At 33.1% G+C, this 13685-nt stretch overlaps 1 protein-coding gene across 8 annotated transcripts in view; it reads right to left on the bottom strand.

Moving 5' to 3' along the window:
• Positions 1 to 13685, bottom strand: part of LRRIQ1 (leucine rich repeats and IQ motif containing 1) — a 114608-nt gene that overhangs the window by 45837 nt on the left and 55086 nt on the right. For 7 of the 8 annotated variants that reach the window (XR_008233105.1, XM_052774560.1, XM_052774561.1 and 4 more), the window contains 4 exons: positions 9732 to 9821; positions 8886 to 9010; positions 8183 to 8278; positions 7750 to 7835 (listed from right to left, as the gene is read on the bottom strand). Coding sequence is in view for 7 of the 8 variants with exons in the window: in XM_052774560.1 (XP_052630520.1) it covers positions 7750 to 7835; positions 8183 to 8278; positions 8886 to 9010; positions 9732 to 9821 (397 nt within the window). In the remaining variant the exon portion in view is untranslated. The remainder of the gene's footprint in view (positions 1 to 7749; positions 7836 to 8182; positions 8279 to 8885; positions 9011 to 9731; positions 9822 to 13685) is intronic. The other variant, XM_052774562.1, reaches the window with a different exon arrangement.

Below are 13685 nucleotides of genomic sequence, written 5' to 3' on the forward strand. Positions count from 1 at the left end.
ACAGGAGACAGTTTATTTTTTGAGGCTAAACTTGCAGATAATAAGCTAAGCTCCTTCCATGTCCAATCCTTATTGAACTAAAAAATACTCCAAAAGTCATAGACTCATCTATATGGCACAGTATGAAATCTTGATTAGTTTCATAACTGTTATTTTGAAAACTTTGCAAAGCAGCAAAGTTGAGTACAGAATTGTATATAAATCTAGATAATACATGTTCCTAGACTGGTAAAAGATATAAAAGTTTAATTAACAAAAGCTAAACTAATGCAAAACCACACAAGTCAGGAAAGGTGATTTTCATGCATTATTTTTTATGTGAAGGAAGAATTGTTTGCTTGACATAGGAGGAAAGTAGGAGTTTAAGAGAAACAGTGGGTTAGAAAGAATGTGAAAGTCCTATGCACAGTGCAGAATAAATCAGCCATTTATTAAAAAAAAAAAAAAAAGACTGAGAAGAATGTAGAAAAGAAAGCGGATACATAATCATGAGCAAAAGTATATAGGATTTTGTAGGTATGACACTGAGCATGATAACAAGAGTAACAGAAAGCCAAAGGAAAAATCAAAGAAATATGTTTCACATGGTTAAAAGAAGACAATAGCACAAGCAGACAAATACACTCTCAGGAATATCTGAGAAACAATGAGGTAGAAGAGGTTTGTCTACAAAGGTAACTACAAACTGTCAGAAAAGGGTAGAAATTAATAAAAATAAAGAGGGGAAACAGCAATAGAACTTAGCAAGAATGTAAATACGGCAAGGAAAGGATCTAAATTTTCACAAAGAATGCAAGTGTAGCAAAAATGAAAATGTGAGACACTGAGAGAACAGAGCAGGGAAACAGAGGAGATGGAAAGACTCAAAGAGCATTGAGACAGAATAAATTTACGTGACTATTTATGTCTGATGCTTCATTTTCATCTTGTTACATGACCTTGGTGTTTACTGACAGAGTTTATAAGAGCATCTATAATACTGCAGCAAAGTAAGTAGCTTTTTGGGGGGGGTTCCTTATTTATGGAAATAAAGGATAAGAATGCCCCGTTAAGTCAGTGGGCAATTTCTCATGAAGTTTAACAGCAATTTATAAAGTCGGTTTTGACTAGACCTCTATATTTGCAGTAGACACTTCAGTTACAAACTAATGGAACATAAAGGGATCCTAAGAGCTCCACTTTTTCTCAGATAATGCTCTCCTGACACAAGCAAGACGACACAGACATACTGTATCTTTGCCTTATAAGCCCGGAGAAGATCTCTAATGGGGTGTGGATACTTTGAGAGATAACGGATTGACAAAACACGTCAAAATGTTATGGTATTCTTGGTCAGTCCGCACTGCAGCAGCATTTTGGTTGACAGAATGTTCTTAATGGTGGTAACCTCTCATGAAGCAGCAAACGACTAACGAAGGAATCGTGGAAAATACGGATGGAAGTAATTTAGGCCATGCCTTCTTCCCAAGGCAGAATCAGTGATACCTTACACTTTGTTATCTCAAATTGTCTAGAAGAACCTCTCTCATCTTGTTGTATGATGATTATAGCTTCCAGATTAACCCAGAGGATGTCAGATTTAAAGTAATTTTAACCCACTTTTACTAACTTAAGTATAAATCCAATGAAACGACCCAAGAAGCACAATAAATGATTATTAGCTCCATTAGTTTTAAAGGTAGATAATTAGAATGACTCTGATAATGGGATCATTTTATTCACAACTGGATTACCAGGTTTGTAGATATTTTCACTTTGCGTAGATGGATGAAGGAGCCCTATTTCGGCATGCTTCCCAACTCAAAAATAAATTTGTAGCAACCTAGTGTTCTTCAGGGTAGCAAATGTTTGGGGCAGTAGATCACAGTAAGATTTGTGATAAAAATATCTTGAAAGAGTAATACATTATATTTCAAAAGTTCTTTCTGAAATTTTAAGTAATAGAAGTTATAAAAACTATTTTAAGTAAAGTATGAATTATTATTGTGTTTTCTATAGTTTTAAGATACGTAGCCATATGACTACTATACGTAGATAAAAATGTAGAGTAAAATTTTTTATAATTACAATTTTTCCAACATCCAGCATACAGTGTTGATATGATACAGTGTTGATAAAAATATTCCTAACTTCTTCTAGCTTTATGCTAGTTACAAAACCAGTGTCTTTCTTCAATAGAAAGTGACCAAAGACAAAGTAACAAAATTGATGAAACCCTCTTAAAACAAAATACGATTGAAGATTTCCAAACTATTTTTGATTAACTTAAAATAATTCTTGAAATAAGGCACTTTTTCCCTATATGGGTCTACTGAAATTGTTCCAAAATGTTTTAAAAATGTCATCTTCCTTAATCCAGCCTCCCACCCGATCCTATGAAAACTCCAACCAGTCCAAAGTTAAACTATACCAAGGACTTTTGTGTGAAGTCACATGAAGCTGTTAGTGCCAACCTAGATTTTTCAAACGTTTATTTGCGCACAAGGATATCAGCAGTAAAGAAGGTCCATGAACTCGGAAGAGAGGAAAATGATGGAAATTGTTCTTCTAAGAGATTTCTATCAGAAGATTTATCTCTGCGTCTTTGCAAAATAATTTAAATAATCTACAGGGATTTAACACAGTGCCAGACTACTTGAATTTGTACCTACCTGGATCACCTCAACCATTGCCTACAGCTCTTTTGTTATTAAAAATGAGTCCTTCTCTTTATCTAGTCCCAAATGTAGGTTATATTACATAGATTACTTTATAATACTAGTGCTTTTCAGTCTCTGAGTGAGCTAGGGAAATGAACTGCATGTATGCTTTGATGACAAGCAATCAAATGTTTTAGATTTCACACAGAGAACTGTGAAAGAGTCCAATAGTTCAAAATCATACAAATATCTTCCTGGATTCTGGCATAGTCATTTAAATGTGGCTTATTAGACGATGATCTGTGCTGGCAATCTAGGAACCAGGGAGGTAATTTAATGCACATTGCTTGGCTGGCTCCAAATATAGAAGATAAGTTGGACAAACACAAGAAATGTTATAGAAACAATATGGAAGGAATAGTTACTGCCTGATCTGGCACCACATTCGCTAAACAATTTCTTGATAATATGTGAAACTGAAAAAACTAAATGTTTGTCGTTCATTTTTGTTGCGCAATATCTGTAATTAGAAAAACATAAACATATCTGTGCCAACTTTAAAGAGTTGATAAATCAAAGTAGCACACAGTGACAGATGCTTATCTATAAGATAATTCAATTTGTAAATTCATTTGGAAGAAAGACCACATTTTGTTCCATAATTGAACAGCAATTAGAACTCCAACTCATCCATGGCTGGAGTTCCCAGATGATACTGCTACATGGAATGCGCAACAGCAAAAATAGCTTTCTTTCTGCTACTAAGAAAATATAGATCAATGGTCATTTGTGTAACGTGTAACAAGGAATAATATCCCCCAGATTTTTATTCCGACTGTTGTTAATTCAACAAATCAATGTTGTATAGTCAGATCATCTGTTCTGGGGCTGTGGGTTTTGAAGGGGGTGGGTTGCGTTTTTTGTTGTGGTTTGGTTTTTTTTTTTTAATTAGTATTGCATTGCTGTCTTAAATTCTAAACTAGAACCAAAAAATATTTACTAACCTCTATGAAATATCTTTATCATTGTGCTCTGGTTCTAGGAGTCAAGGCCCACTCCAGCTGCTTTTTACCTTTTTTTTTTCTACCTATGTGGCAGCAAGAACGACCATCTCATGCTGTCAGTCCCTGACAAGAGAGGTTTCCTTTGGAGAGGAAATGGTTAAATATGAAGTAATACAGCAGTGTAGGAGAGACAAGCTGAAAGCAAGACAAGGCTTCCAGCCATCTTAAAAGAAAAAGAAGTCAACTTTCAGAGGCTAATATAAAATCCACAGAATCAAGGAAATTCAAAGTTAAGCAAGAAATTCTGTACTGCTGTGCCAAGATATCTTTAGGAAGCTAGGACTGTTATGAGTCACAGACGCTTAATTTTTAAGCACAGTGAGGTGCATTAATGTCTGCTGTATTTAGATTTTTAATTAGAATTTCTATAGAATTTTATGCACCCATGATAAACAGGAATATTTCTGACATTATGCCAGTTTTACTTGGCTGCAATATTTCTGGTTTCTTGCCCACACTTTTTGTATTATCTTACTGTAGAGTAAAAATAGTTGAAGCAGACACAGCCTACATTTGGTATCGTTAAAATACAGGCCACAACTTTATTTAACTACATAAACAAGCATACATAACCATAGTGGATTAGGGCATAACAGGCCTTAAGGCCATTAGTTGGTGGGACTGGTCTACTGCAATATAAGCATTGCCTGAATCACTCCCTATTATAAGGTTATGCTACTTTAAGCTCTTCCTTGTAATACAAACCACAGGATTCAGTGCACTTGCTAGTATTTTCTGTACTTTTTTCACTACTGAGAAGGTACGTGGCCAGACATATGAGGTAAGATACTTCTCAGTTACTTCTACATATCTACAGTTTAACTCTGTGCTTCAGCCAGTCACTCTAGGTTTTCTGTCTAGGCAGGGGAGAACTATAAGTGCTTTTACAGTGAGATTCAAGTAGCCTGGTTTTGAATTATGCTTTAGGAGGAAATTAAGTGCATTTAAGGTGGCTATTTCCTTCCATGAAAGAATGCAGATGACTAGCTCAGATGTGGAATTCTATGATGAACCAAATGAATCCCATCATTGTTGCACTAGGAGAAGACAAATGCTTTAGATGGAAAATAGAAAGGAAAACATTCCCACACCTGAGGATGTTAAGAATCGAAGCTGTTCATGATTGTCCAATCCAAGTTCCAATCCAGCAGATGTCTTGATTATATTAAAGAGCAATTGGAAAACTCTCTGAATGGAAGCTGATTTAACACTTTGCATTTGTGAATCTCGGGCCTAAGGCAAAGGAGTTTGATAGCATATGGAATCAGACAGCATATCTCTGACTGGCCATTTGTTCCTACAAAATCCATCAGTACCTTAGCATTGCCTGCAACTAATAAGATCATTACCATGGAATGATCAATGGCACATAAAAGATGTTTGGGATGATGCTGAAATCTTAGCATAAAAGCTTTCAGTTTATTTGTTAATAGCTTATAATTTATATATATCTGGAACCTTTAGATGTTGTTGCTTTGCTTTTTGTCAGAAATTAAAGTTTTGCTTTTAAGTCAGACGTAGTAGTAAATGGATATAACATGGAAAACTGCTTTTTTACATCTTATAATTCACACTTTTAAGTGGATGCTGGCTATTAATTATCTAGTGGGTAGGAATCTTTATCACTAATAAAATTATTTTATTGTAGTTAGCATACCTTCAGCTATTTTAAATCAGAAAGCTAAAAAAGGAAACAGTTGCAATTGTAACACTGAGGACCTGGAAATTCAAAAGAAACAGAAATAATAATACTAAAAAAAAAATCCTACAACATTTCATATGCAGCTCATTTCAGAGGAGGTGAAGGAGATTGGATGTTAATTTCTATGGAAAAATTAAAAGACAATGTTGATGTCTACTTACTCAGATAAATTTTAATCTGCTTTTAAATATTAGAAGGAATAAAGTCTCTTATGGAATTCCTGCTTCAGTAGGGTTAAACTCACAGCAATGGCCTAAGATTGTGAACTTTCTCTCTCTAGTTATACTGGAATTGCTGTAAGTATACTAGCATGAGCTGTACCACACAGAGATCCAAGAAAGATACTGGCAGATTAATGGATCTGGTTACAGTTTCCTGATCTGGAGCTGGCTAGCCTCAGGATAAGGTATATCTACTCTAATTTAAATGCCGTAAAGTCCCTCTGTTCAACCAGACCCTAAACAAGACTCTCACCGCTTCAGAGGGGGTAGCTGATGTAAAACATAATTATATACATGGAGATTCTTCTCACATAGGGAATATTCCATCAGGATCATTTTTAGTGCAACAGCTGAGTTTTAGCATCAGTTTAAGATAAAAATACTTGTCTTAATTGATAATGTCTATTTGGTCCTTATTGACCAAGGAAGGACTGACTTTGTCAGTGTGCTGTATGAGAAAGAATAGTTGGCTTGATAATCTTTGTACTGAAAAGGGATTGAGTGTGCAATATTTTCAGTCATATTTCTTGGCTCTGGAAATTACGCTTTCTGCTTATCTGAAAAAAAGACGGTGATTTTAATGACTGTCAGAGAACTCTATACAGGAAAATTATATATATAGGTTATTTTTGTGCTTGATGTAATAGTCAGAAAGACAAAAAATTCCTATATGAGGTAGTGTCAAGAAGAGAAAATTTGAACCTATAAAAACATTGTGCAAAAGTTTTGTTAATTTTTTTAAAACTAGTAATATACTTTGAGAATATTCCAAGTGATACATTAAAAAGCTCAACACACATATACCATATTGAATAATCTGAACAAAGTGAATATAAACATATCAAAAAATCCATTAGGACTACAACAAAAATAGGACAGCAAATTTGATATGCTCAATCAGACATTTATGACTGGATTAATTACTACTAACATAAACTAGCGAGCATATGGAGAAAAGATGATATAACCTAATAAGCTCTATTCATTACAAAATGATACAGAGGCCACCAAATGGAACACATGTAAAAAACTCAGCTGCACACCAGATATTTTCTACTTTTTTTTTTTAGGTAACATGATAGAGCATCATGGGAAGCTATCAAGATTTAAATATAACAACTTTAACCTCTTAACCATTTTTTCTCCTTTCCAAAACAATAAAGCATGGTTTGCTGATTACATACCTCTTTCTCCTCCCCCCTCCCCCCTTTTTTTTTTAACTAGGGATCTTTTTTGTCATATTTAGTCTTAGGCATGATATTTAAAGTAGAAAAGATTATACAGAGAAACACTTTACTTAACTTTATCTGTAGGCTGAATTTTTTCCCTTCCAAGACCAAAATGTCTTTCAATATTTTTAACACTTAATACAGAAGAGATTTGCAAGGTTACACAAAAGAAGAAAATTAACTGTAGCTTGTGATACAATTTAAAAAAAATTAAATGTAAATAAAGGTTCACTTTCCAAAAACCACTTAGAGTTAGGTCCTATTGTCAACCAGGCTCTTACATATTTGAATGTTTCTTATACTAGCAGTATTTTATTAATATTTTTATTAACATATGTTTGTATTAGCATATCATGCTAACAGTTAATGATTCTAAGAAAGGTTCATTGCCATTAGAAGTATCTGAGAAGAACCAGAGGACAATTACAGAGGAGTTGGATAAGCATTATCTATTTCCACAGTGAATATTGAATACAAAAAACACGATGTCATTTGATATGTATCAAACTGTCATTTTCATAAATAGTTCTTGCATAAATCAATAATTTTAACCTGGGATTCCCCCAAGAGGAAAATACAAGAAGCACAAAATGCAGAAATATAAATTCCACATCTAGAAAAGAGATACATGAACAAAAAGAAACAAAATTTATGTTTAGCATAGCTGTCAAATATTCAACTTCAAAATCCAGTAGAATGCCTTTTAAAATCTGAGTATTTTATCACTGGAACAAATCGATTTGAACTGAGTTGTTTTTACTGAATCACACTCCACCTTTATTCAAATTAATGTTTAATGTTGTGCAAGCAAACTTTTTAAAAGAGAGACACTATTTTGAGATTTAAGAATAGAAAAATTACATCAATATAACCATTTTTTAACTGTTGACTTACCTAAATTTTTATTCCTATATTTTCTAGGCTTCATTTTATAGGCCCTCTTCAGCATTAGGTGTGCAGTAGAAATATCCTTAAAACCCCTAGGGGAAGAGAATAACTTACTAAACATTTCATATGTATTATCTTACACCAGCTGCATATTATTGTGTAATGCACTTTTCAAAAAGAATACAAGCGTATAGCACTTCTTATGCCTGGTATGAAACTTTCGGAATTACAGGTAGCTGCAATGCTTATCTTAACATTACATTATTGCAACTTATTAAGCTGGTCTCCCAGACACTTGTAAAAGTAATTACAAGAATTTTTACTTTGGTAAAAAACAGACATTCTTGAAAGGTGGAAGTTAAAAAAAGCAAACAACAATAGCCAACTATACTGTAGCTATTTCTGGAAGTCACTATGTAAGCAAAATAGCTTAACATACCATTCTTCTGAAATTTTCTCTTCTTTTTTAGACATGAATGAAAACTTCTTTTTTTCCTTCCAGTCAGAGAGCTGTGACATTGTTTCCTTCCCTGACCTGAAAATAAAGTATAAGAGTGGCAGTGAAAGGTAGGTAAATAAGGAAGGGTCTTGGGTGACTATTTTGCAGCCTTTGTTATTGTCCAAGTTGTTTGTGCCTTTTAAAGGCACTTTTGAAGCTTGGAAATAATACAAAAAAATCTATTTTAATACTCTAGGAAGGCTTTATCTTGGAGAGTAATAAAAGTCTGCCATCAATTTGAAATGTTTACATTTCAATTACTTGAAGCATATTTCAGTCCTTTCTCTCCAAAAGAATGCAGCTGTGTAAGAAATCCCTTTTAATCTTTATCTAGTCTTACAAATCTCTATTTCAACTTCTATGTTATATGTGAAAAAATATAAGTTTTATGATTTACAGTCAAACCTAGATAAATAAAAATACACATATATATTCTTATATTCTTAATTCTGGTAGTCAATGAAAAATAACAACTGAATTTAATATATTCAGTTTTAGCAAGTAAATACCTTTTAACTCCAGTAATACCATATTAACCAAAAATAGCAAAAGCATCATAAAACAGCCTCAAGTTCTCCTCCTTTTCATTTCTGTCAAATCCAAATGAACTAAATATAATGAAAAAATATATTATTTAACTTACCTGCTGTGAAAGTGGATATTTTCTGCTAAGTATGAATGTGGTCTGTTAACACACTGCCAAGCTTCTTGTGGTGACAATGGCAAACTATTTGAACGTTCACTGGAATTTGAAGGCCTAGAATACTTCTAAGTAAGACAAAGAAAAAAAATGCAGTTGATGATTCCTGCAAGTTCGAGTTTAAAATGTGCAGGGTAACCTGCACCAGGGTTTACAGAGTCTTTTACTTTAACAGAAAGGATTCTTAATGGTGATGTGCCAATTACAGCCCTTACCTTCAACTAACTAAATGGGGCAAAAAGGTGACTTTAGTTACACTTAACATCCCCAAATATAATGAATTATACATTTATAAGACTCCTTTCTTTTAACTGTAGGAAATAAAACATTAGTAATACTATGCTTGTAACAAGAAGAGAAAACCCTACCAAAACAAAAAGCTACAACTTCAAAGTTTATCAAATAACTAGCAGACATTACAGTTCAATGACCTTTAACTGTTCTGAAAACATTCAGCTGTTGTCATATAATGCAGATCTTAGTATTTTTAAAGTAGTGTGTCAACTAGCAATTTTTAATCCATTGCCAAATGTACAGATGAAGCACATCATCTTTTTTTCTGCTACTGTGAAGTAAAGTGTTGAAATATATCCAAAATAAAGAAAAAACTAAGCAAATGAAAGAAAAGCTAAAAGAAAAATTGCATCTGGAGATGAGGAGGAAGTCTGAGACTTCTAAAAGTAATTGTGTTTTTCAAGTCAATAGATTGCCATATTAATCACCCCAGAACAGCATATCCTTAAGGAATGAAAAAAGACTGAAGACTAAGAAATTTCTGTGACATGTTACCTTTGGCCAGTGCAGCTGGTTTGAGAGCAGGAGTGTTTTTGAAGGGAAACGGGTGGAATCTAGAGTTAGCCATTCCTTCTCTAATGCAGCCTGCATGAATGAGTAAAGTCAAATAGTGCACTGATAAAATCAGTTTAGTTTTGATAACTTTTGCAAAGTCTCTTTTAAATTGTCTTACATACTGTTTCAAGTGTTTTCAAGTCATATATCAGAACTGCCACCTGCAGAGCAATTGCACTTAAAACACCTTTGGAGATGCTGTGTTGTACTGTTTTATTTTAAACAAATCAGATTAACAGTATTTGTGGGTTGTGGTTTTTTTTCTATTTTTGGTTTTCTTTTGTTTTGTTTTTTAAATAAGATGCATCCCCTCCTTCTCAAATTCTTGTAATTTTATCCCAGCATTGTTAGTAAACCCAAGTTATTGAAAAAGACTGCCAAACTGAAAAAATACAGACCTAAGATACTTAAAAGCCTAAAGAACATGAACAGCTTTGTTTGCTGTTTTTGAGTAATTGAGTATTTTATATCCAGATGTAGGTGCCCGATTCTGTCAAACTTGCTTTTGTTGAGTTGAACTGAATTGGTGAATAGTTTTCATTGAAATCTGGGGTTAAAAAAGTAAATGTTATACATATTTATTCCTTCAATTAATTTTATTTTTGATGTAATGGAATAATTTGCAAACAAAATAATAGCTTGGAATGAAGAGGGATGACAGAATTGGGCATTAACTGGTCTCTAGCACTTCAAGGCAGAATTCAGTTTTCTTTCATAAAAACAAAATTTAGATTTTGTTTCAAACTTATGACTTATTTTTCTTATATGTTGTTGATTTTTTTTGACCACATGTTCTTTCAATATATTCTGATAAATGAGAGAAGTAAATTTCTCCCACACAGTAAGTAAATACCTCTGAAGAATTTGGCTTCACTTACACTTGGCTCAGTCATTCAGGCTGTTCTTACTTCAGCAGCCTGGGGTTCATTCTTTCGAAAATGTCTAATTTATAAAACTGGACTACCTTTCTCCCATTCATAGAATATTTCAGATTGCACTGATTTCTGACCCTGAGAAATTATCCTAACTTTGGATACCTTACTGTGTAGTTTGTGTAAACAGGACTTTGCACAGCCTTAGACTGGTGAACAAGAAGGTTTTCCAAGCCCTTTGAAATTCTGAGAGACAAAAGGATCATATTCCAGCTATTTTGAAAAGGTTACTTCTGTACTGGTTGCATAATTTGGTGACTCTAAGACCACTCTTTTTATTTATAAGGTAACTGTGAACTAGCATTCTTCTTCCATTCTGACCTAGCTTTTTAAAATAAATTTTCAATAAATTTTGACTTTATTTTCATGTCTTAGAAGGGATGCATTCTTACATCTTTGATTCCTTGTTTCTGGAATTCCCTATTCACTGATTACAGTATGTTTTGGTTTTCATTCTTTTATTTAATAAATCCAGATTAAAAAATCTGGATAAATTCTATGCCCTCATTATTAACAGATAATGTCTCTTTACCACTCTTCCCCTTCTTACCATTTCAACTCATGATAAATATACAACATTATCCTTTTTACCACACCTCCTCGCTCAGGTGGTTATGTATGTTAAGAAATCTATGTAAATAAACTGCAGAGGCATGCAACAAATATAATGTATCACAGTCTTTAACTGTTACATTTACCTACAACCCACTAATCTATCTCTCCTCAGTGATGACTCTTATGCTGATAACCACTGAGTGGTTGATTCAAACAATTTTCATTAAAAAAAAAAAAAGTCACACGTAAAATCTATTCCAGAAGCAGATTGTAGTAAATCAAATCCCAAGGACAATCATTTAAAGATGTGAAATTGGTACAATTTGGACACAGAAAACAAGTTCATATCTCAGCAGAGACAAAGCTATGATGTATTCAAGTTTTATAATTGCCTGGGGTCTATGGGCAGAATCGTCAAAATGAACAGCTATGAAAAGGGGAGAAAATCTGACGAAACACTGTCAGCGAAATTAGGTATTATTCCTCCTTTTCCTCATTGAATTTACTCTTCAACTGCAATATGCAAAGCATATTTCTAGCTTTTCAGATGAGAGTTTTTCACTTATTTTCTAAGTGTGGGTGTGCAATCCAGTCACAGGTAAACTCAATGTCTGCAAAAGTTGTGTCCTCAACTTTGCTGGTATATAAAGGTATAGGAAAATGGCAAATTTCAGAAGTATTTTTTTTCTTCTCTATTTGCAAAAGAATCAATATAGCAGGGAGAGAGGTAGATTTCCATTTGCACAATTTAAATGCCAATCAACTTAATTAGTGTGTACAATGATGTGTCCATTAATTACCTGGGTAATTAAATATCTTACATTAGCAGTGAATATGATCCAAGCTCTACTGTCAGATTTCAGGGCAAGCTTGCATCCTAGCTACTTGAATTTTTACCTCTCTGATGAAATTGTTTGTGACAGAAATCAATAAAATCATGACAAATGAAAACTAACACTCCAAAGCTGTAGCCAATTTTTTGGAACAAGAATCACTTAAGCAAAACAATGATTGAATCCTTTTGCTTTATAGTTGCACCATAACCCAATTAAAGTTCTTTGCTCTTAATATTTAGGTTGAAACTTTTCTCACAAATATTTTCTTAGCCTGGTGTTTGCCATTTATTAATTTAATATTCTCCACAGTGTTTTTATTTCTTTCATAGCCTATAAAATGTCTTTCAGTCTTCTAAGTGTTGAAAAGAAGTGTTAATGAAAATATAAAAGCATGATTCAAAGGTATAAATATGCAAGACAAAAAAAAAAAGATAACTGATTTATCATTAAGCACATTTAGCACTCCTATGAATGTGCAGCATATTATAACAATATACCACACTCTTGTTTTCTTTGGCCAACAAAAATAAACACATAATTGATTTTCAAATATATGCTCTTCCACTATGTTTATCCCTAGAGATTCTGACAGCACTAAGTTCAAGAAACTTCTCTCCATATCTTTCCCATAAACACAGTCCTGAATTATAACTAATGCAAAGTTTATTACAGATTTACCAACAGCTAAGGCTAAAAACTAGATCCATTTCTACTGACATTGTCCACTAAGAGAAAAAAAACAAAACAACCTGAGATGAATTATGAAGCAAATAAAATGATACTGTTTGATTGTATGGTCTACATAAATAGTTATAGGCATACTATATTTATGTTTATTTCTAAAGCCAAATTAAGGAATTGATTTCATAAACACTGAGGTATATAACATAGCTTTGCACATATGTGTAAATCACATACAGTTGGTTTAACACACAGTAGTTAATCTGAAGATATCTTTTATGTTTCCACATCCTCTGTACTTCATTTCCAGTGTTTGTTTCAAATCAAAGACTGTATTGATTACCTTAAAAAAGTTTCAGTTTTCACAGGCACACAAAAAATACACAGACCTTTCTAATTGTTTGTTAAAACTTCACAGAAATAAATTCACTTTAACTTACTGTTTGAAATACATTTTTAATACTTGGCAAATTTTTCAAGGGCTTCTTTTGTTTGTTTGTTTGGGGTTTTTTTGCTAGACTTCATGTTTGTTTTCATTTAGCTCCTGCTCAGGAGACAAACAAGATACTTCCAAGACTAGAAAGAATACAGACCACCAAATTCACTATTAAACATGATATAATTATCCCTGATATCATTCTTCAACAAGGTGTGAATATATTTGGTTTTGGGGTTTTCTTTCTGAATTTTAATAATAAAACTTCTGTAGTATTAGCTATTTCCATTTATCCATTAGGATCAAGAACTTTTTATGCTGATTCACAATGCATTTTTTACCCTTTGAGAGTCTAATCCTACAGGGTTTTTTCTCTCCTTTGATTTTGTAGCTCATCAATGAACTCTGGAGGCTTAGGGATTTTTTTTCATGGCATATTGTATATAACTTTTTT

This window comes from Harpia harpyja, chromosome 23 (assembly GCF_026419915.1).
Source record: "Harpia harpyja isolate bHarHar1 chromosome 23, bHarHar1 primary haplotype, whole genome shotgun sequence".
Lineage (NCBI taxonomy): Eukaryota > Metazoa > Chordata > Aves > Accipitriformes > Accipitridae > Harpia > Harpia harpyja.